Source organism: Triturus cristatus, chromosome 9 (assembly GCF_964204655.1).
Source record: "Triturus cristatus chromosome 9, aTriCri1.1, whole genome shotgun sequence".
NCBI classification, from domain to species: domain Eukaryota; kingdom Metazoa; phylum Chordata; class Amphibia; order Caudata; family Salamandridae; genus Triturus; species Triturus cristatus.
The window spans coordinates 761,013,932-761,037,850 of record NC_140592.1 but is presented as its reverse complement, the minus strand read 5'-3'; the positions used below and the strand labels follow the sequence as shown (position 1 = coordinate 761,037,850).

The 23,919-nt window shown below is 47.7% G+C and overlaps 1 protein-coding gene across 1 annotated transcript in view; it reads left to right on the top strand.

Moving 5' to 3' along the window:
• CCDC175 (coiled-coil domain containing 175) overlaps positions 1-23,919 on the top strand; it is a 269,138-nt gene that overhangs the window by 126,802 nt on the left and 118,417 nt on the right. The window contains exon 6 of the mRNA XM_085628003.1: positions 1,827-1,949. Coding sequence (XP_085484129.1) covers positions 1,827-1,949 — 123 coding nt within the window. The remainder of the gene's footprint in view (positions 1-1,826; positions 1,950-23,919) is intronic.

Sequence of the window (23,919 nt, the reverse complement as noted above, 5' to 3'; positions counted from 1 at the left end):
CCTTAAAGTTTGGTGTCTGTAGAATTACAATTTAAAATCCTAACTTATGGTGAAGTTGGATTTTAAATTGCAATTCTTAAAATGCCACTTTTGGCATTTGGTGCCTGCAGTCTGTCTCTAATCACATGACTGAGTGTAGTTAGCAGATGGGCTTTGTGTGTTCCTCCTACACAGCCACACACAATAGGAGCCTAGGTGTGACTGGATGAGCGATCACTGGTGGGGTGGGAGGGAACGTTTGGGCCCAGCCTCACTTACACCTGAATAAACTGTGTCCTTTCTCCTCACAAAGGGCTTAACAACTCTGCATGGTCACTTTAGCCAGCTAGGAGCCAAGGCAGGGGAGTCAGGGAATTACATGCCCTTCAAAGACACCCAGGGCACCAGTGAACACACTCTGCTGAACTGTTACTCTGAAGGAGATACTGCCTTGCTGTGCTGACCTGCTGCCTGCTGCTCTCTTGCCTGGGGAAGTACAACTGGACCTGCAACCCATATTGAACCCAGGACTCCTGAGTGACTCAAACGGCTAGTTTGCTGGCCTCCTGATCTGAGCCCCAGGGACATAACAGCTCCCCACAGCTCCTGGACCCTTCTTCAATGAGTTCCTGACTCCCACGAGGTGCCTCACAGGTCCTAGACCATTGGTGTTGCTCAGCTGGCTCCTAATTCATGCTTTTGGGCTCTTTGCAACCACGAATGGGCCCATTCGCACCTGAACTACGCTGCTTTACCGAAAATCAGTGCTAGCCGCAGAAAGCCTGTCTCTTCCCACAGCAAGCATTGTTTGCGCTCATGGACGGCCACTATGAAGCTCAAGCAAGCCCATTTGTGATGCCCGGTCTGCTCTTTGCGCCCCACCGACCACCGCCAGTGACACTCTTCTTCCTCCTGGTGAACTTTTTACATGCGAGCAGGACTCTTAGCACAAACCTTGAGGACGTAAATCTTCAGCTAGAAAAATCTGGAACTGAGTCCGACCCACGCTCCATCACGGTCGGCTTGAACATTTGACTTAGACCAAGTCCAGCGTGAACAGAAATCCCTGGTTGCCACTTTATGCTTTAGGTGCTATTGTACAGTTTATTCTTTAAAAATTCAGAACTCTGGGTCTACTAATTGGACTTTTGTAGTTTTGGCCTTGTTGTATTTATTATAATCTGCTTTATTATTCTAACCTGGTGTGGGATACTTTGTGTTTGGTGTTTTCACTGTTTTACCTTTTGAAGTGTTGCACAAATACTTTACACATTGCCTCCAAGTTAAGCCTGACTGCTCTGTGACAAGCTACCAGGGGGTTGAGCACAGGTTAAATTGGAGTTTGCTTGTGCCTTACCCTGACTAGGATTGTGGTTGCTGCTTGACCAGGGTTCACACCCCAGTGAACCAGAAAGCCAAAAATGTGACTACCTCCTCTTTAAATTACGGTTTTATCATTTATTACACGTCCATGTTACTAGTTTTCTACAGCGCTCGGTCCTCCTGATGGGCATGTTGTACGAGTTATAAGGCTACAAGTAAATATAAACCTCTTTGAAACAAAGGACTACAATCCAAAAACACTGTATCTTTCTGATTGATATTACCAGCTAAAAAAACAGTGTTTGTGATTCACAAGAAGATTCTGAGGCTTCTCAACAGTTTTTCTAAGTCTGTCTATCATTGCCCATGGGAGTAGCAGGCTCTTGTAAATGCTGCCATCAACATAGTATATGTAACTATGATATCCTGTTCATTATTGAAGGAAGCTAAAGTGTGTTATAGTGGTGTGCTCTATAACATTTTCACAAGGCCCAGGCTTCAAAGGAATGTTATTTTCGTTGCAGATTGCAGAGATGAACGCGAAGATAGAAGTAAAGAAGAAACGAAACGTAGAAAAGGAGGAATGCCACGCAATGATAGTAGAAAAGCTCTCTGAAAAGGAGGAACAAGTCAGCAATGTAAAACAGGTAAGGACTGCAGTGTTACATTACTCAATTTATCAACATTTTATGGAGGAAATCTGGAGTTGGTTTTGCTAAAATTCGAACGTCTCACCTGTGGGACACACACAAATGCCAACTGGCAAAAGCTTAGCTCAATGTGTCATCTTATTCCTTTGATCAGAAAAAAGTGTTCATTATTTATTTGGTGCATTATATTTAATTTGATTATGAGGTGATTTAGCCCTTGGCAGTCTTTACTCAATCAGTCAGGGTGGCGCAGGACATTATTACATTCTTCACCCTGATGACAGAAGACCGTCATATTTTGGGCTCTCTGCCAGTCCAGTGGTGATCTCGGTGCATTTACACCAGCTGCCATCATGGCAGCTCTATAAGGTTGTAAAGATTTGGTGCGCCAACTCTATATTTTAGACAGCAGTGCCCCAAACTTGTTTGTTTTTCAGAAACAAACTCCCAAATCAGAAATGTGTGTCTAAGAAACAACATACTATTGGACCCCACATCCTGGGAGTTTTCTCCCAGGATGTGGGTGGCTATTTTTTTTTTGTGACCATCCGTTTTCACCCGGTGACGGGCAGAAAAAAAGGTCATCAGACTATCTTCTTTAAATAGAGTGGGCAGTCTCATACCCTTTGTCTGACAGCTCCTGCTCTGATGGACTGTCGGAGTAAGAATTCTGACATCGGAGCCAGCAGGGGCTTAGAAAACTGATGGTTTGCCTCATTCAAAATAAAGCAGGCGGGCCCAACGTTTGGCGCTCAAGGTACAGAATACTCTTCCGCCAAACTGTAAATGAGGCCCAGTGTGCTTAGGACAAAAGGCACGAAGAACTCTGCAATCTCCATTTTTCAATTGTTTTTCACAGATCAGTCTCTGTTTTTAAAATATGTTTCCTATCTTTAGCTGACCTAAGTAATGGAGGGTTCCAATGGTATCCCCAACCTCACTGATGTATGCTCCTATTTAGAGTTTGGCGAACAGGCTATTCTGTAGAAATCTGACCTTGGTATTACAAGTGCCACAGGCTATAATATACTTGCAGTTTGGTGGCAGAGACATTTGCCACATTTGTGATGGAGTAAACCGTCCGCCAAGCTCTAAATAAGGCCCTTAATCTGCTGTTCCAGGTGTGCCCCGGCCTGGTATCCACTAACAAGGGCACTGCAATACATTTATGCATTTTAGTGTTGAAATGCAAGGAAATCAGTTGCCAAAGGAGTCCTGACACAGCAAACCAGGCAGCTGTAACTAGACGAATGAACTGTTTGCATTCCAAATGTAAAATGCATTGTAATTAATTTTTGCTACCCTTGCCTGCGCAGGGACGAGTAGGGGTCAGGTCACAGATAAGACAGGCTGAGACATCATGTGCTGCACTACCTCTGCTTGCTGCACTATGTCCGCAGATCACAGATCACTTCTTATACTTTGAGCAGTAGCTCACTTTACAAGTAAAGTAGCAGCCCTTGCCTGCTCCCTATTGTCCGGGCCAGAGCTCACCGCGTATTGTTGGCCATTGCCCACAACTGCCCATTGAGAGCATTGTGAGATAGTCCGAGTGTTTTAATGTGTGCATTGGTCAATGAGTGCCTGCTGCAGAACTTCAGGGTGCCACCGTGTGTCGTACGATATCCACTCCTGTCACACAGTCAACTTGTGCAGAACTGATTGCTCACAGTGTGAACACAGTAAGTTGGAAACTCCTGCATAAAGGTTTCCAGCTCCTTGTGTGGAAACTCTGCAGAGCTGAATTCCAACAGGGGTTTACAACCTTCCCAGGACATCTGCAGCATCCTTAGACGCTTTTGTAATTTGTTTTGGGGGGAGAAAGGGAGGGTCTGCTGAGGCAGTTCTGGGCTTCTAGCCCATCCCCTCTTTTGAGCCTCTACCCTCCTCAATGGTTGGCCAAGTATTGAGAGGCTCAAAGCCCCTCTCACAGTCTAGACTCAACCTCTTTAAAGCACACCTCTGCTCTCACAAGGTAAAACTTATTTCAAGTTAGCAGGTCTGCTGCTTATGTAGTGCAGCAGGGGTAAATAGAACTGGGTGCTGTCCATTAATATTCATGAGGTAGGTTGCAAATTGCCACTCACTTTTATTGGAGGTCATCAAAGGGAACGTGGCCTGCTGGCATCAGCACACCACAATGTCTGTGATTGCCTTTCAGTAAAGTAAACGTTTTAAAAAAAAAAACTAGCCTATTTTCCGGGCTCTGTTTAAAACACAAAGTTGACTTTTTTTGTTTGTTTGAGAATTGGCAGTGGTTCCATGGACGACGTCCTACTCCACAACAAATATTGTTTTTTTACATTCACAAATGGGACGTAGTCCCCAGGAGACCCTTTCCTAGTTTGTGAATGGGTTACCACCAAAATTGGGGTCTGTAACTTTTCAATGGTTTAAGCCGGGTGTTTTGTTCATAAGCCATTGATAAATATGGACAGAAATCCCTACCTTTTATAGGAATCAAGAAAAAGTTACAGCCTCCTAAAATGAGCTTAGAACATTGCAAAAAGCATTTTTGGGGTCATAAACTCCAAATCGAAATGTCTGCGACCACTATATTGCTTTGTACATTTGGCCCAAAGTTGTGTATGAGGTATAGTCCTGATTGTTTTTCTAACGTTTTAATTATTTTTATGTGATTATGTCTTGTAATGGTTTTTATTAACTGGGCAATAAATCTTATTTGCTGTGAGTGGAGAGGGAAGGGATAGATGCAGGAAGGCAGGAGGATAGAGCGTATATGGAGAGGGGAAGAAAAACACACACATGCTGAGAAGCAAACACTAGATGTACAGGGTTAGAGAGAATGAGAGAAGAAAGAACGTGAGATGCAGAAGGACAGCATAGAGTAAAAATATCAATGGCAAAGTAATTAGACCTTATTTTCATCTGCTAACGCATGCAAACAGCATACCTATGTTTTGATTGCATTAGCATAAGAAATCCATATCTAAAGACTTTGACAGTGCTTTTGGGCAGTCACTGCGGAGATCTGTGCACGCTCTACAGTTACTGGTTTAAATTTTGATGGCCTGAAATCAACTTTCAAAACTTTACAAGCAATAACGTGCTTACTGTTTACTTGTGTAATAATATCCATTATTACAACCTTTATAGGCATAACATAACATTTTCTCTGTGTGGCAATAGTGAGCTCCATTGGTGCCTTGCTAGAAAATACCTCCAGATTCATTTATATATTTCTCTTTCATTATGTTGTGGTACATTTTCCTAATTTGGGAAGGGGAGAAGTCAGACTTAGAGTGCTTTCTGAAATCCTTGAATCGGAATAATCTAAATCTACAGTTCACTTTTGATATCCAGGATAAAGAAATCAACTTTTTGGATATCACGGTTTATATCTAAAGAGAGAGAATTTGCACTAAAATGTACAGGAAACCAACCAGTACTAACAGTACACTTCATCCCGACAGCAGACACCCATTACCTTCGAAATGGAGTGTCCCATATGGAGAGTTTTTAAGAACAAGACGCTGCTGCTCGGAAGAGTCAGATTTTAAACAACAAGCAAAAGAAATGTACAGGAGATTTCAAATAAGAGGCTATCCGGAAACAATTCTACAGGATGCCCTCAAGAGAGCAAGCTTGAAAAAACGAGAAATACTGTTAAGACCCAAATAGGTACTGAATGTGGAAGATGTGAATAAAAATCAAGATGTCAGATCCATAACTGAATACAATACATCCAGCAAGAAGGTGAGAGAGATTCTGAAAGATAATTGGACAATCTTACTCCTGCATGAAGATCTAAGAAAATACTACCTACAACACCCAACATTACCTACAGTAAAGCTCCTTCCCTTCGAGATCTCCTAACAAGTTCCTATATGACATCTACCCATGTACAAACTAATTTAACTACATGGCTCTCTGTTCCAACTAAGGTTTTTTGAAATGTGCTAAGTGTAAAGCTTGCAGACATGGAATTAACAAAACAGAATATAAGGCCATATATGGGAAGATGAATAGGATAAAAGAAAAAATCACCTGTGAAACAGAATCAGTGCTTTATGTTCTTGAATGCCAATGCGGGGTAAAATATGTCGGAAGTACTATCAACAAATGATCGCCTCCTCATATTACAACATCTGAGAGCTATAACTAATAAGGACTATCAGTATGCCATTGTTAGACCTGCCAGCCCTTTGGCTGTCCCCTCCTCATTTTTCTTCCTTTACCCTCTAATTTTTCTGTCCACTAGTTTTTTTGGTGTTGACTTAGAGGCTTTGGGCGCCCCATTATCACTAATTGATAGTGTAGCGCAAGGTGCTTCCCTAAAATGGAGTGAGAGAAAGAGATCCTCCACAAAATGGTGGCCTAAACTGTCACCTCAGAGCCTGGGCCATAGGCTGGCATGAGGGGTTCCAGAACCTTCTGGGCCACTCTAGACAGTCAAGGCCCAGGCTATATATAGAGGTGAGGTGCGACGGCCATTTTGTGTGAAGTGAGGTAGTCAGGAGCTAGGCACCTGAGTGGGGAGGTAGGTGCACTGGAGGGGGGAACTGACTTTTCTTAGGGCCTGCTTTTCTTCCCCCCCTCGGTTGACACTACCCTCTACCTTGTGACCTAGCCCTGCCTTCAGCCTCTGACCCTGGAATCACGTCAACCTTTTGTGCTCCCCGCCTAGCCAGGACCCCTGAAGAGAACCGGGGAAGGGAGAGTTACCATCTCCGACCTTATCCTCTACATCCCTGCTGTTGCCCGGAGCCCTAGAATAATCCGGGTCTAGTTGACTGTCATCTTCCCTTGTCTGCATAAAACGTTATCACCGCCACAGACCCAGGAAATTCTCTGTGCGATTTGCTTGTCCCCAAGCTGCAGATCACCCCCTTAATTTCTACTCCCCCCCCCGTCGAGGGGACCTGAGGTGTACTCACCGCTGCGGCCCAGGGCCCGGAAGATCTCTCCTGTCGTCACTGGGGCCCGCGGAGAAGCCCGGGGCCCCGCCACTGCCGTCGCAGCCTTCGCAACGAGGCCCTCTGTGAGGAGAGGGCAACCAAAATTCCAAGAAGGCCGCGCGTAGGCCTGAAGCCAGTGACTCCTGTCACCTGACGGGGGGGACTGCCAAACGCCGCCCTCGCTGCTTTGCCACTCGCTGACTGGGCCGCGCCCCCGCAGGCCGCACTGACATTGGCGGGCTGCGGGCGTGCCCCTGATGCGGTTCATCGGTGGTGCGGAGGTCGTGGGCGGACGGGAAGATCTGCCGGAGACCCGCTTTGCTTCACTGCAAGTCTCGAGAGACGCGATCGACCCGGACTTCGCCGGGAGACCTGCACGGCTGGCGGAGGGGGCACCGAGGATCGTGAGTCCCCCCCCGCCAGGCCGAGGATCTACGCAAGGGCCTGTAAGGTAAACCCCGGGGAGGAGGGCGGGAGGCCTGGGAGAGGCCCAGTGCACGCCCCTCCCCCGGGGAATTCGATCGTTGGGACCGCTTGGCCCTGCAACTACCCTGGAGTGCGGAATCGGCCGACCCATGGCCCCCTGAACTCGTGCCCAGTGAAGTGCTAAACGTTGGCCCCCATAACTGGAAATAACTGCCTCCCTGGACAAGACGAGTCCCTTAAGTAGGTATCAGGTTCAATGTTTAGCGCTTGGACCTCTTGATTAAACGCCATGGTTGAAGCGCTGGGATCACTGGAAATGTCTAAGGCTCTAAAGGAAAACATATGGCGCCTCAGTGATATGTAATGGTTGACACTAATAAAATGCAAGGTCTAGTGCTGTAAGGGCTCCAGGAAGGGGCTTTGGGGCCCAAGGACCTCTCCCCAGACTGGGTGTCCCGTTAAGGCCGCATGTACTTGCCAGGGGTGGCGCCATTGAGGTACTGAGGACACCGCTATGTTCAGATGTCCCATTTGAAGTGCTGTTAAATTGCTAAGTGCAGCGCTATGCTGAATGACCTGTTTTAGCGAGCTATGGAATAGCTATGTGCCTACACCCTGTTTTAAATGCTCTATTTGAGGTGCTGTTAAATTGCCAAGTGCAGCGCTATGTTGAATGACCTGTTTTAAGCGCTATTGAATTTGCTGTGTCGTGTTTGACCACCAGGTGGCGCGCTTGATTCCATACCAGGTCTAAGGTATTTATGTACTGCCAATCTATTCACAATGAAATGCTTTTGACCCTAATGTCATTTAGATAGAAACTGATTGGTTTCATTTGAAAGAAAAGAGAAACATGATAAAAGAAAAGATAAAGCTTTTCTAACTTTTCTAATTTCTTTGGTGTAGCGTCGTTTTTAGTGATGGTACGCTGGAGTGCTGAGGTGAGTGTGACGCAAGCACGACATGTTACTCTGGAACGAAGCCTTTCCACCTGAGCCAAGCTACCGTAGGTCTCTAGGTCCAACAAGTTGGTGGCAGCGGTGGGATTCTGAGCTTGTGCTTGCGTCCACTCATCAGCAATTCAGTGTGCGCCACGCACCCTACACCTGATTTTTGGTTTTTTATTGGAGTTTTCTCCTGGTTGTCTCCCTGATTGAATTTTTCGGATTTTCCAAAATTATCCCTGTCCTGTGGTGTGGTTTTCTTTTTGAAGAAGGTTCTTCTTACCTTGTGAGTTCTTTTCCGCATTGTTTAGGGCCCCACCTGGCAGGATGGAGTTTGAGCTGGGTAGGCTAGAAGAGTACACTGTAACCCAGCTAAAGGAATTCTGCCAGGAGAGGGGGGTATTTTTCAAGCAGGGAGCAAAGAGAGTGGAGCTCCAGACTAGCTTGAGAGCCTGGGTGATGGCCCACCATAGCGGGGAACGGGAGGAGGAGGGACCGGAACCGGGCACCACGGAAGGGGCAGAATTACTTTTCCCCCCTTGAGAGCAGCAATATGCTTGCAGGACCCAGGGCGCCTTCAAGGGCCGGTAGTAGCGCTTCAGGGAGAAGCCTGTCTTTGGCTGATTTAGCCGACAGGAGGGAGGAGAGGCAATTCAGGATGGAATTAGCCCGCTTGGAGAAGGAAAGGGAAGAGCGGAGGTACCTTCATGAGCTCTATTTGAAAGAATTGGATCTCAAGGCCCTTCAGTTAGGGACCCCCAGTAGTCCTGTTGGTGGCAGCGTACAGAAAGAAGTCACCAGGGAGCCTAGACCCCACTTACCAAAGGACGTAGTTGCCAGCTACGGTGTTGGGGATGACATCGCCAAGTGGTTGGCTGCCTATGAGGTCTCCTTGCGAGCCCATGGGATCCCGGAAGCTCAGTGGGGGGGTGGTCTGTACAGGTACATGCCTCCGGTGGGGAGGGATGCCCTTTTAGCCCTAGAACAATGGGAGCAGACCAACTACCCCACCATGAGGGTCGCCTTGATTATGAAGTTTGGGCTGACCCCTGAGAAGTACAGGCAGAGATTCCGGGGTAGCCAAAAGCTGTCCACCCAGAGCTGGGTGGACTTCCAGGACTGCGCCAAAAAGGCTTTGGAGGGCTGGGTGCCAGGCAGTGAGGTGAAAGACTACGAGGGGTTGTATAACCTGTTTTTGAGGGAGCACCTCCTCGAGAAAAGTTTTCCGGAGCTGCGTCAACACCTGGTGGACAGCAAGCTGACTAATCCTAGGAAGCTTGCGGAGGAGGCGGACATCTGGGCTAGTACCCGGGTGTCTTCAAAAGGAACTGGAGGGGATTCCTAAAGGACTGGACAGGGCGCTCCCTAGAAGAAAGAGGGGGGAGACAAAAAGAAGGAGTTCCCTAAAGGCCCCCAAAAGAGTTCGCAGGGAAAGGGATCAGGATTCCTTCCTAAGGTTGGCCCCCACAAACCCCCTTATCCTGACCGTGGTCAGCAGCCTAGGGTTGTCCGTTGCTATGAGTGTGGCGAGATTGGGCACTACAAGGGGGATACCAAGTATCCTAAGAGACCACACCCTCCCACTGGAGGAAAGACCCCTGGGGTGGCGAGTGCAGTGCTCGGGGAGGAGTTGCCCCTAGATAAGGGAGGTGAGTGGGCAGGACTAACATTAGTGTTCCTGGGAGACTGCGAGATGGTTCCTAAGACCCATGTGCCCTCGAATACTACCAAGTACAGGCAATGGGTCACCATCAATGGCCAGAGGGTGGAGGCTCTGAGGGACACAGGAGCCAGCATGACAATGTTAAGGAGTCAGCTGGTGTCCCCAGAGCAGGTGGTTCCCAACGTAGTCCACCCGGTTGTGATGGCTGACAACCGAGAGGGTCACTATCCGATGGCTCAGATTCCCTTTGAGTGGGGAGGGGTTGCAGGTCCTCTTCGAGTTGCGGTAAGCTCTGCCATGCCGGTCGACTGTCTGTAGGGAAATGACCTTGAACATACGGCCTGGAAGGAGGTCGAGTTCAAGGCTCATATGGAGATGTTGGGGTCGCCTGAGTGGACTTGTGCCAACACGCCGTCCGTGACTGCCCGGAGGGGGAGTTCACAGAGGTTGGAGCCTGGGACAAAGGCCAAACCAGCTGCCAAAAAGGGTAAACGGGGACGGGGGAAGCCTGCCCCGGCATCTGCACCTCGTAAGATGGATGGGGCAACTGAGGTGGTCCCGGAGTCCACAGAGGGGGATGTGACTTCCCTGGAGGGCTTACCTACCCCTGCAGAATGGCAGGTGGAGGGAGGACCTACCAGGGAGGAGTTTTGTCAGGCCCAGAAGGAGTGCCCCACCCTTGAGGGCCTACGGCGGCAGGCCGAAGCCCAGGCAGCGGGTAACGTCTTGGGGAACTTCCACATATATTGGGAAGATGGTCTCCTCTATAGCGAACCCAAGGCTCCGGTGCATGGATCATCTCGGGCCTTGGTGGTTCCCCAGCGTTACCGAGCCTTCCTTTTGGAATTGGCTCATGAGATACCCTTGGCAGGACACTTGGGACAGGACAAGACCTTTGCTCGGCTTGTCCCTCACTTCTACTGGCCTCAGATGAGGATTACGTCCGACACTTTTTGTAGGACGTGTGTCACCTGCCAAGCTAGTGGGAAAACAGGGGTGAAGCTGAAGACTCCCCTGGAACCACTGCCTTTCGTTGGCACCCCCTTTGAGAGGGTGGGCATCAACATTGTTGGGCCATTGGATCCACCAACGTCTGCCGGTCACAGGTTTATCCTGGTTCTGGTGGATCATGCCACCCGGTACCCAGAGGCTATTCCTCTGAGGACCATTACCGCACCTGCGGTGGCACGGGCCCTGATGGGGATCTTCACCCGGATGGGTTTCCCCAAGGAAGTTGTGTCTGACAGAGGTGCCAACTTCATGTCTGCATACATGTGGGCTATGTGGAAGGAGTGTGGAGTCACCTACCGGTTCTCCACCCCTTATTACCCTCAGACCAATGGTCTGGTGGAGAGGTTTAATAAAACCTTGAAGGGCATGATCAGGAGTCTGCCCGAGAGCCTGCGGAGGAAATGGGACATCCTCCTGCCTTGTTTGCTGTTCTCCTACAGGGAGGTACCGCAGAAGGGAGTGGGCTTCAGCCCCTTCGAGCTGTTGTATGGGCACCCTGTTCGTGGACCCCTCAGCCTGGTGAAGGATGGATGGGAAAAGACTCCCAGAAAACTGCCCCCGGATGTGGTGAGCTACATGCTGGCCTTTCGGAGCCAAATAGCTAGGTTGTGGAAGCAAGCTTCCGAAAACCTAGAAGCCAGCCAGACGGTCATGAAGGAGTGGTATGACCAAAATGCTCACCAGGTGGAGCTGGAGCCTGGCCAGAAGGTGTGGGTCATGGAGCCTGGAGAGGTTAGCGCCCTCCAGGATCGCTGGTCAGGCCCCTTTGAGGTGATTGAGAAGAAGGGCAAGGTCACCTATGTGGTGGATCTTAAGACCCCTAGGCAGCCCCATCGGGTGCTCCATGTCAACCGCCTTAAGCCCCACCAAGAGAGATCAGAGGTCACTTTGATGATGGTGACTGATGGGTCAGAGGAAGAGGAAAGTGAACCTCTCCCTGATCTTTTCGTGTCCCAAGCAAAGGATGGGTCGGTAGAGGGAGTGATCCTCTCACCATCTCTAACTCCCGAACAGCGGAGAGACTGCCGCCAGGTTCTGGAGCAGTACGCTTCACTGTTCTCACTGATCCCGGGAAGGACTCATCTGTGTACCCATGATGTGGACACAGGGGACAGCCCACCTGTGAAGTCCAAGTCCTACCGCTTGTCGGATAAGGTGAAGGCTAGCATCCATGGTGAAGTCACTAAGATGCTGGAGCTGGGAGTAATTGAACCTTCAAGCAGTCCCTGGTCCAGTCCGGTGGTACTGGTACCTAAAGCTGCCCCGCCGGGCACCACCCCAGAACTCAGGCTCTGTGTGGATTACAGGGTACTGAACTCTGTGACGAAGACCGATGCTCATCCTATCCCGAGGGCAGATGAGCTCATTGACCGGTTGGGAGCTGCCCAATATCTGAGTACCTTTGACCTTACATCCGGGTACTGGCAGATCTCCCTGACAGATGGAGCAAAGGAAAGGTCAGCCTTCTCCACACCTGAGGGTCACTACCAGTTCTGCGTGATGCCCTTTGGGCTCAAGAACGCCCCTGCCACTTTTCAGCGGCTGGTGAACCAAGTTCTCTCCGGGATGGAGGCTTTCTCGGCTGCTTACCTGGATGACATCGCCGTCTTCAGCAGCAGCTGGGAGGACCATTTGTGTCACCTTCAGGCTGTTCTTCAGGCCCTGCAGCAGGCGGGTCTGACGATCAAGGCCAGCAAGTGCCAGATCGGGCAGGGGTCGGTAGTGTACCTCGGTCACTTGGTGGGTCGGGGCAAGGTGCAAACCCTCCAGGCCAAGATTGAAACCATCATGGCCTGGGAACCCCCCCAAGACGCAGACGGAGGTCCGAGCCTTTCTGGGCCTCACCGGTTACTACCGATGCTACATCAAGGGGTATGGTACTATCGTGGCTCCCTTGACTGATCTTACATCAAAGAAGCACCCTCGACGGGTAATCTGGACCGAGGTGTGTCAACGAGCCTTTGACACCTTGAAACAAGCAATGTGTGCGGCGCCTGTCCTCAGGGCCCCTGACTTCTCCAAAGAGTTCATCGTCCAAACGGATGCGTCGGAGCATGGCATCGGGGCAGTGCTGTCGCAGCTCAACGAAGGGGGTCTGGACCAACCTGTGGTTTTCCTATCCAGGAGACTACTCCCCCGGGAACAGAGGTGGAGTGCGATCGAGCGGGAGGCTTTTGCGGTGGTGTGGGCTCTGAAGAAGTGGTGGCCATACCTGTTTGGCTCGCACTTCCTGGTTCAGACCGACCACCGGCCCCTCAGGTGGCTGATGCAAATGAGGGGCGAGAATCCTAAGTTGTTGAGGTGGTCCATCTCCCTACAGGGAATGGACTTTAGGGTGGAACATCGCCCAGGAGTGGACCACGCCAATGCTGACGGTCTCTCCAGGTATTTCCACCTTAGTGAAGAGAACTCCCAAGGGATTGGGTAGCTCTCCCCACTTTCAGCTGGGGGGGACGCGTGTTAGACCTGCCAGCCCTTTGGCTGTCCCCTCCTCATTTTTCTTCCTTTACCCTCTAATTTTTCTGTCCACTAGTTTTTTTGGTGTTGACTTAGAGGCTTTGGGCGCCCCATTATCACTAATTGATAGTGTAGCGCAAGGTGCTTCCCTAAAATGGAGGGAGAGAAAGAGATCCTCCACAAAATGGTGGCCTAAACTGTCACCTCAGAGCATGGGCCATAGGCTGGCATGAGGGGTTCCAGAACCTTCTGGGCCACTCTAGACAGTCAAGGCCCAGGCTATATATAGAGGTGAGGTGCGACGGCCATTTTGTGTGAAGTGAGGTAGTCAGGAGCTAGGCACCTGAGTGGGGAGGTAGGTGCGCTGGAGGGGGGAACTGACTTTTCTTAGGGCCTGCTTTTCCTCCCCCCCCTCGGTTGACACTACCCTCTACCTCGTGACCTAGCGCTGCTTTCAGCCTCTGACCCTGGGATCACGTCAACCTTTTGTGCTCCCCGCCTAGCCAGGACCCCTGAAGAGAACCGGGGAAGGGAGAGTTACCATCTCCGACCTTATCCTCTACATCCCTGCTGTTGCCCGGAGCCCTAGAATAATCCGGGTCTAGTTGACTGTCATCTTCGCTTGTCTGCATAAAACGTTATAACCGCCACAGACCCAGGAAATTCTCTGTGCGATTTGCTTGTCCGCAAGCTGCAGATCACCCCCTTAATTTCTACCCCCCACCCCCGTCGAGGGGACCTGAGGTGTACTCACCGCTGCGGCCCAGGGCCGGGAAGATCTCTCCTGTCATCACCGGGGCCTGCGGAGAAGCCCGGGGCCCCGCCGCTGCCGTCGCAGCCTTCGCAACGAGGCCCTCCGTGAGGAGAGGGCAACCAAAATTCCAAGAAGGCCGCGCGTAGGCCTGAAGCCAGTGACTCCTGTCACCTGACGGGGGTGGACTGCCAAACGCCGTCCCCGCTGCTTTGCCACTTGCTGACTGGGCCGCGCTCCCGCAGGCCACACTACCATTGGCGGCTGCAGGCGCGCCCCTGCCGCGGTTCATCGGTGGTGCGGAGGTCGTGGGCGGACGGGAAGATCTGACGGAGACCCGCTTTGCTTCACTGCGAGTCTCGAGAGACGCGATCGACCCGGACATCGCCGGGAGACCTGCACAGCTGGCGGAGGGGGCACCGAGGATCGTGAGTCCCCCCCCGCCCGGCCGAGGATCTACGCAAGGGCCTGTAAGGCTGAAGCTCCAGGTAAACCCCGGGGAGGAGGGCGGGAGGCCTGGGAGAGGCCCAGTGCACGCCCCTCCCCCGGGGAATTCGATCGTTGGGCCCGCTTGGCCCTGTAACTACCCTGGAGTGGGAATCGGCCGACCCATGGCCCCCTGAACTCGTGCCCAGTGAAGTGCTAAACGTTGACCCCCATAACTAGAAATAACTGCCTCCCCGGACAAGACGAGTCCCTTAAGGAGGTATCAGGTTCAATGTTTTGCGCTTGGACCCCTTGATTAAACGCCATGGTTGAAGTGCTGGGATCACTGGAAATGTCTAAGGCTCTAAAGGAAAACGTATGGCGCCTCAGTGATATGTAATGGTTGACACTAATAAAAATGCAAGGTCTAGTGCTGTAAGGGCTCCAGGAAGGGGCTTTGGGGCCCAAGGACCTCGGAGTGTCCCGTTAAGGCCGCATGTACTTGCCAGGGGTAGCTCCATTGAGGTACTGAGGACACCGCTATGTTCATATGTCCCATTTGAAGTGCTGTTAAATTGCTAAGTGCAGCGCTATGCTGAATGACCTGTTTTAGCGAGCTATGGAATAGCTATGTGCCTACACCCTGTTTTAAATGCTCTATTTGAGGTGCTGTTAAATTGCCAAGTGCAGCGCTATGTTGAATGACCTGTTTTAAGCGCTATTGAATTTGCTATGTCGTGTTTGACCACCAGGTGGCGCGCTTGATTCCATACCAGGTCTAAGGTATTTATGTACTGCCAATCTAGTCACAATTAAATGCTTTTGACCCTAATGTAATTTAGATAAAAACTGATTGGTTTCATTTGAAAGAAAAGAGAAACATGATAAAAGAAAAGATAAAGCTTTTCTAACTTTTCTAATTTCTTGGTGTAGCGTCATTTTTAGTGATGGTACGCTGGAGTGCTGAGGTGAGTGTGACGCAAGCACGACATGTTACTCTGAAACGAAGCCTTTCCACCTGAGCCAAGCTACCGTAGGTCTCTAGGTCCAACAGCCATGGCCAAACATGTTTGGGAAATACTCGCTGGTAAAGTGGAAAATGTGAAATATTATGGCTTCCAACACGTAGAAGGAAAACCATGAGGGTGAAATCTAGAGCTAGAGTTATGTCAAGAGGAATCCAAAAAGATCTTACTGTTGGGAACAGAGATCCCCAATAGACTAAATATTGATGCCGAATTATAGATCAATATTTAAAATTTGAATGACTTGGACATTTTTGATAATCTGCCATTTTTCAATGATCTGCAGTTTTTCCCAACCACTTAATATACATATGTTGGGAAGAGTTTTGTGACCAATTACTACGCACAAATCCAAAATGATGGTTATAGTTGAGTATTGCGAACATGAGACATATGTTAGACATCGCTCAGGCTAATGTGGAGATAGCTTCTGATATATCTATATTTCTATACTCTTGTGCTGGCACTTTAAGGTCTTATACACATTTGTTAGACACCTTAGGACAGTTGGTGAGGGAGAGGTCTTAAGAATATAAGACGGATGACAGAAGTTGCTCTTATCTTATTTTAAGAATTTATTTTAAGTTGAGTGTAGCTCTGCAATTTGAGGCTGGTCTTTTCTCATGTAATTAGGGAGAGAGTGAGGTGCACATTAGGAAGCGAGTGAGCTGTGCCCATTAGGCCTTCATGTAATGATGCATGTGCACGCAAGGGCCATTACCCAGGCATCATAACGCACATGTGAAAATGCGTCATAACGTGCTGTAACACTGCCTTCTTGGAATGGGTCTTCTTTAACAGACAATCCATCCCAAGATTGCCAGACATGCATGCCCAAGTGTTTTGACTTACTGGCATTGCCAATAGCTCGGCCATTCAAAGCAAAACTTATTGGCTTTGCCAATGCTTGCTTCGCTTGCTAAACAGCATAGGCAAAAAACATTTGCTAAGCCAGTCGGTCTACACTGGCAAAGCCAACAAGCTTTACCAATAAGCTTTGCCAATGCTTGTTAGTAAAAGGCTGCCTTTCCTTTCTGTTGTAATATATTGCAGTTTTTTTTTATTTGTTTGAAATGTGGCTCTTATCTTTTTAATTTATATCTTTTTAGATATTGCCTTAGACAGCGCTTGCGAGAAATTTTGATAGCTTAAAGGAGGCTTGGAGCCTGCCCATTGCTTATCATTCCTTGGCTTCCTTGTCACTCTAATTTGCTGGCTCCTGTTTGGCCAGCCTGTGCTGGCTTCACCTTCTGTTCGCATATTTCTCCTTTGCCTAGACCATGGGTACTCACAAACATTTCCCCGGGGGCCACAAAAAGCAGTCTGTGGCTTCCCAATGGCTGCACCGATGCCAGCAGGGCGAGGGTCGGGTGTTGAAAGGTGGGAGTAGGGGGACGTGAAGCAGATGCATGCTAAAGATAAGATGTCTGGGAAACATTATTTGCTTCTTTACCTTTAGTTTAGTTAACCTACAAATAAACTATGCCTGTTTCACAGCTTTCTGAATGTTCCTGATCTGTCAATGGAAGAGCAGCCCAGTGCTACTGTTCACCAGGGTGGGGGAGTGGGGGGGGGGAATAAAAAGTCAGGAGGGCCACATGTGGCCCTCGGGCCATACTTTGAGTATCCCTGGCCTAGACCATGGGCCAAGTACTGCTTCCTTTTTTTGGAAGTCTCCTTACGCTGCTCCTGCTTTCTGTCCCGGCATATTTTTTTCTTCTTATACTTCCAGCAGTTCCTAAGAGTGTTTCTGTTTTTAGACTGCCTTCCTCCTTGTTTTACTCCATGCTGTTGCTTTCACTCGCTCATTTCCCGTGTTTGTGATTGTTTCCTTTTACATTTTATTCACTCCCTTTCTACCATTTGGTGCAGCATAGCAATAAAATTGTAATAAACCTCCTACTGAAGGTTTGTTGTGTCTCCTCAATTTTATATAGGTATATTTTGGCAGCACATTGCTTTTGTCACAAAGCCAAAAGTAAAGGAGTATTACAAAGTGATTGGTAAAATGCAATGCAAGTCTTTCAAAAAAAGGTCCTACTGCATGTTGTGACACCATCAAGCCACAGATTATTAATGTCACTTTTATCAATGATTTTAAAATACATTAATTGCAACACGCTATTGCTTTTCCTAAGAGTGTTTGTGTTTTTAGGCATGCCTTCCTCCTGGTTTTCCCGTGTTTGTTTACTTTTAAATGTTTCTGTTTTCCCTTTTACCCTTTAGTGCACCATAACTACAAGATACAATGAGAGGTCGTACCATACTATACAATGACAAGCCATACCATTCTGCACTATACTATGCCATACCATACTACACAATGACATACATACCATACTTCCCTTACCATACAATACAATGACATGCTGTACTATACCATACCATAAAATACGGTACTATTCATGACAGTCCATTCCATACCATATAATGACATACCATACTATACAATGACAGGCCACACCATACCGTACCATACTATATCATACCATACTTTACAATGACAGGCCATAACCTAGTCATACCATTATATACAATGGCAAGCCATACTATACTATACTATACCATCCCATGCATGTTTTCATATAAAACTTCAGTTCTTTTTGTAAAACCATGACTTCGGAAAAAAATAGTTGAGACTCAGAAAAAGGCATAAAAATTGTTCACTTTTTGCTGTCTGTTTGCGAAAAACCTCCTGTGGACAATACAAAAAACATACATTGGACTTGAAGCACGCCCATTGCTTACTGTTACTTTGCTGTATTGTCCCTCTCAATTGCTTGCTTCCCACTAGGTCCAAGGTCTTTGATGAGTGGTTTTGACTTGGGGTCGGGATGGTCTCCAAGTAAGATATAATCATTAGTGTTGAGTGTGATTGATGCGACGAAGTCCTAGATGGTGTCAGTGAAATTGATATGCAGTCTGTGCGGTCTTTAGATGAGAGTGCCACCTAGGGTGAAGTTGGCTGTGACCTGGAGCTTGAACAACAGGTGTTCAAAGTTGGAGGATAATGTGTCCGTGTAGGTGGTGCAGCTGTTGGCGTTCTAATGGATGATGACGGTGAGAAATTGGGTTGCTGGTTGAGTGGGTGTAAGCCCTTCTTAAGCAATAGCCACAATGCTTGTCAGGATGGACCACAAAAAGTCACTAAATTAAACTGTGCTTAACCCTCTGGTAGCTTGGCACAAAAGCTGTTAGGCTTAACTTAGAGGCAATGTGTAAACTATTTATGCAGCACATAAACAGCAATAAGGTGAAAAAACAACACAAGAAATTCCCACACCAATTTAGAAAAATAAAGTAACTTTTAATAAATTATTTGACATTAAAACAACAAAAATCAGTAGAACCGGAGTTATACATTTTTAAAGTTTAAGGTAAAAAATAGCACCTAAAAGATCAACCGCGGGCATTTAGTCATGCAAAACTGGGGCAACATCAAAAGTTATAGCCAACTGCGATGTAGCGCGGTTCGGAGACACCTAGAGGCCCATTAGGATGAAGGGCGGGTCGCCTCCGCTCGCATGGCGGAGGCGATCCGCCCTACATCCTTCCCCGCCCGCCACCCATTTACCCCCGCCATATTAGTATGGCGGGGGTACCGCGGCAGACGGGAAGACCGACCGCTGCTTTGCCGCCCGGTCAACAAGTCGACCGGGCAGAAAAGGGTTTAATTTGGTGGCGGTGTCTACTAGACACCGCCATCCATATTAGCATGGGTGCGGAAACATGCCTTTCCGTGGCGGGAAAGGCATGCAGAATTCTCTCCCGGGGGCCTGTTGCGGGCCCCCAGGGTATGTGGGGGGTGCACAGAGGGGGTACCTATGGTACACCCCTGCATTGTCACGGATATGGTGACAGGCACCTCGCGGTGCCTGTCACCTTGTGCATGATAATGCACGCAGTACATTCCCAGCATTGTGGCGGGCGGTGCTCACAGCACCACCCGCCACAATGCTGGGAATGGAGGATGCCACCGCCACGGTGGCGGTGGCATCCTAATCGCCGTTGCAGGACGGTCGCACCTCTGACGGCCGGTCCCAGCACCGCTAGGGTGCCGTCCGTCTGCCATCCTAATGGGCCTCCTAGTGTCCACTTCCCTTTGGACTTAGAAGACTTTTTAAAGAAAAGTGTCTGCAAAGGTAAAGTTCAGTTAAGCAAGGTATCCGGTCGTGTTCAAGGAAGAGGCATTGTCATCGGGGAGCCATTAGAAGAAGTTGCGGAAAAAATTTCTATATTCAGACATAGTCTTTTATGGAAGTCGTAAATATCCAGTGGGACGAAGCTGCAGACTGTAGCTGACGAGAGCTCCATGAGGCCAGGAGCTGCTGCAAAATAAGGCCAACCAGCAATGCACCTTGGGCGGATCGGCGAGCAGGTAGGTCACGATCTCCTCTTGGTTCTCAGACAATTTTTGACAGAACAATTTTAAAGTGCTAAGTTTTGGATTTAGACTATCTGGGCACCTTTAGCAGCACTGCCAAGGATCCAGGACTGAAGGGGCACCACTTGGAGGGTAAGGACTTACTGAGGCTGGGTCCAGGTACGGGATTAAGATGGTTGGAGCCTTTTCTGACCCTAAGATTCTGATCCGGAGGCCTGACAACTAGCCCTACAAGTCACTCTGGAATTCTTGGGTTTAAGCAGGAAAACAGGTCTCAGTCAGCAGGGCAGTCCTCTTGGTGCTGTAGGAAAGGCCTCTGTCCTGCTGCCTGTGGCCTGCTGTGTACTTCAGTCCTCTGAGAATCCTGGTTCAGAAGTGAAGAGTGGGTCTGAGGATCCTATTTTTATACCTGGTGACAGCTTTGAAGTAGAAGAAACTTCCAGAGTTTCCCCCCCACAGAAGCGTTTGGAATTTCCTGCCTCTCTGCCCTGGTCCCAGTCTGTCTGGAAGCACAATAGGCTAGTGTAACGTTCTTTGTGTGTGAGCTGAGGCAGGGTCTTTGAATTTCAAGTAGGGCTGTGCTTGAATGGCCCATCCTGCCAACACCAAGTCCCTCCATTGTGTGACTGTCTGGGAGAAATACATAAAGGCCAACTACACCTAGTCATGTGACACAGTAAACTGGCTCCAATTATTAAATGGTTAGAACAAGAAAATACAAACTTTCTCAAAGTGGCATTTTGAAAGTTGTGACTTAATATCATACTTTACTATTAAAGTGGATCTTAAAATACAATTTCTTTGACACTAAACATGATGTTTCTACCTACTCCCAAACAAAAGTTACCATTTATTAAATGTATTAATGCAATCTAATATTAGCCTATGGAAAAGGTAAGCCTCACAGTAGAAAAAAAACAAATTTGTGAGTTTTTCAGTACAAGAACCCGTACATGTTCAACTTGTTAAATACAATGTACCCTTTCCTATAGGTATTTTAAGGTATTTTAGGGCCTATGTGATAAAAAGGGAATAGTACGCCTCACATGGGGTTTATTTTGGCAAGTCCAATTGACAGTTTAACACTCCTTGCGGACTGACATATCTAACAATGGTGATTCCACCTCTGGCCTTGTGAGGTTTGTCCTGTCTGGCGTTCTCGTATGTGGGGGGCTTGGGGGTAAGTTTAACTGCGGCGATGTCAGGTGCCAATGTGGGGTTCAGCCAGGTTTCTGTGAGAAAATGTAGGTTCGGGCATTGTTGTACAGCAGGTCCCAGATACCTATGGCGTGTTGGGTGAGTGACCTGGTGTTGAGGAGCATGCATGGGACTGCGAAGTGTTGTGTGGTTGGTTGCAGGACTGTGTTGTGTGGGTGGCTGCAGGACTGTGTGAGTGTGAGAGAGTGGGGTGTTGGGTGCTATTGGTGCAAGTGCGATGTGTGTTGGATGTGATAAGTGCTTGACAACTTGCAGGAAGAACAGGCGAATACTACCTCGGTGTTTTGTGGTGCGGCAAGGCAGCAGCATTGGGAGTTGAGGGTGTGGAGGGTTGCAGCGAAGTAGTGGCAGGAGCGTAGAGAACCGGATTTATTCCAGCATATCCCCATCCTACAAGGATTCTTTGAATGCTGATCTTTAACAAGCATGTTAATGCATGGACAACAAAACTGTTACACCAACTATCTATGACAGTGTAGAATAACTTTATTTATTTACTATAGAATATCTGAATTATGTTCATCCCAGCATTTCACTGGTCACTTTTATTCTTTTCTGAGTTGTGTGAGGTTAGACATTGCTAGCTTATTAGAACCTTTTGATTACATAATTTTGTTTACCACATTATGAGATCATGCTGTTTCTTTAACAGAATAGACTACAGGAAATATAGGTATCTTTTCAAAACGTATATCAGACTCTGTAACTGTAATACATGTAAACTGTGATACATAGTTTGACTAATTATCCAATCATTTATCACTTGTTTGAATTCTACTTGGACTGTTTTGAATTTAGATATGTTTTCAAACTTCCCATGTTCGTGTGGATATAGAGTCCCTTTTTTGGCATTGTCCTCTATAGATGAGACTATGCTGAAGAATAAAGTGACTTTTTTGTACTGGTATTTTACTATTTTGAAATAGCTTAACAAGCGAACCATTCTTACTGCTTTTCCAGAATTTGGATATATTACTAGTCTCTCCTGTCTACAAAAAGAGTACTAAGATTTTGCCATTTCATTCAGTATTTCATTAAAGTTTGAGGTCTCATGAGTTTCATAAGTTGCTCTTTGGTATCAGTAAACAGTAAAAAAAACATTGCAAAAGTGATAGATCCTCACTTCATGACTGAGAGGTTATACCATGTAAGACCTGAAATACTGTAACCAATGCAATGGTGCTTTAAACCTGAACTTTGCTACGCAAACACATTATGGAGGGAATGCTGAATAAATCATGCATTCACCCCAGTCCAGAGATCTGGGTTAAATCCAATGTTCTTTTGCTCACCATACCACCCCAATTTAGTTCCAACCATATGCCAACTGTTGACCCTGTTCCCCATGGGAACAGCCCAGCCCGAACTGCCAAGCCAGGTCCTCCCAGGACCGGAAACAAGCATCCTGGGACCGGTTTCGGGGTATTACCCCTCATCAGCCAGGCTAGCGTAATTCCTGTGGCACAGTGAGCAAGGGACCCACGTCTAGGCATACCCATCCCACTTCATGCATTCATCCCCAATCAGGAGAGCTGGGTTAAATCCATTGTTATTTTGCTCACCAAGCCACCCCAGTTTAAACCCAGCCATATGCAAATCAGTTTTGACCATGTTCCTCATGGGAATAGTCCAGACCGAACTGCCAAATCAGGTCCCCCTGGACCGGAAACAAGCATCCTGGGACCGGTTTCGGGGTATTACCCCTCATCAGACAGGCTAGCTTGAATCCCTTGGGTATTAGTCCGCGTTACAAATTATAATTTCATTTAATTTCATTGTCACAGTGAGCTGCGGGGCCACATCACCCACTCAGACATATTGTGTGGAAAATAAATAGAGAGACTGTGTTGTATTGTATTGTAATTGCATTTATATAGCGCTTACTACCTCTGATGAGGCGTCAAAGTGCATTTTTGGCAAATAGCACGCTACTCCGGAACCCATAAAGGATTAGTGTTGAATTAGTATAGTTAAATATGAAAGTAATTTGAGTGGTGGATAGGTTAGTTTGTTATTTGGATTCAGAAGGATAGCAGAGGGATAGAAGAGGGAAAAAGGTTTGAATGTATATAGCGCTTGTTACCCCTAATGGGGTGTTGAAGCACTTTTTGGCGAGTAGCACGCTACTCCGGAACCCATAAAGGATTAGTGGTGAATTAGTATAGTGAAATATAAAAGTAATTTGAGTGGTGGATTTTAGTCCATTATTTGGATTGAGAAGGATTGCGGAGGGATAGAAGAGTCAAAAAGATTTGCATTTATATAACGGTGGTTACCCCTGATTGGGTGTTGAAGCGCTTTTTTGGCAAGTAGCATGCTACTATGGAACCCATAAAGGATTAGTATTGAATTAGTATAGTAAAATATGAAAGTCATTTAAGTGGTGGATATGTTATTCAGTTATTTGGATAGAGAAGGGTAGTGGAGGGATTGAACAGTGAAAAAAGGTTTGCATTTATATAGTGCTTGCTACCCCTGATGAGGTGTTGAAGCGCTTTTTGGTGAGTAGCACACTACTATGGAACCCATAAAGGATTAGTGGTGAATTAGTATAGGGAAATATTAAATTTGTAAAATGGACATGTTAGTCTGTTATTTTGATTGAAAAGGATAGTGGAAGGATAGAAAAGTGAAGGATTTTGGCTTTTTATTTTTATGTTTTATTTTTATTGGAGGGCACAGCAGTAGGAGGAGGCTTGGGATGAGAAAACGGGATGTGGAGTGGAGGAGGAGTTTAGGAAGG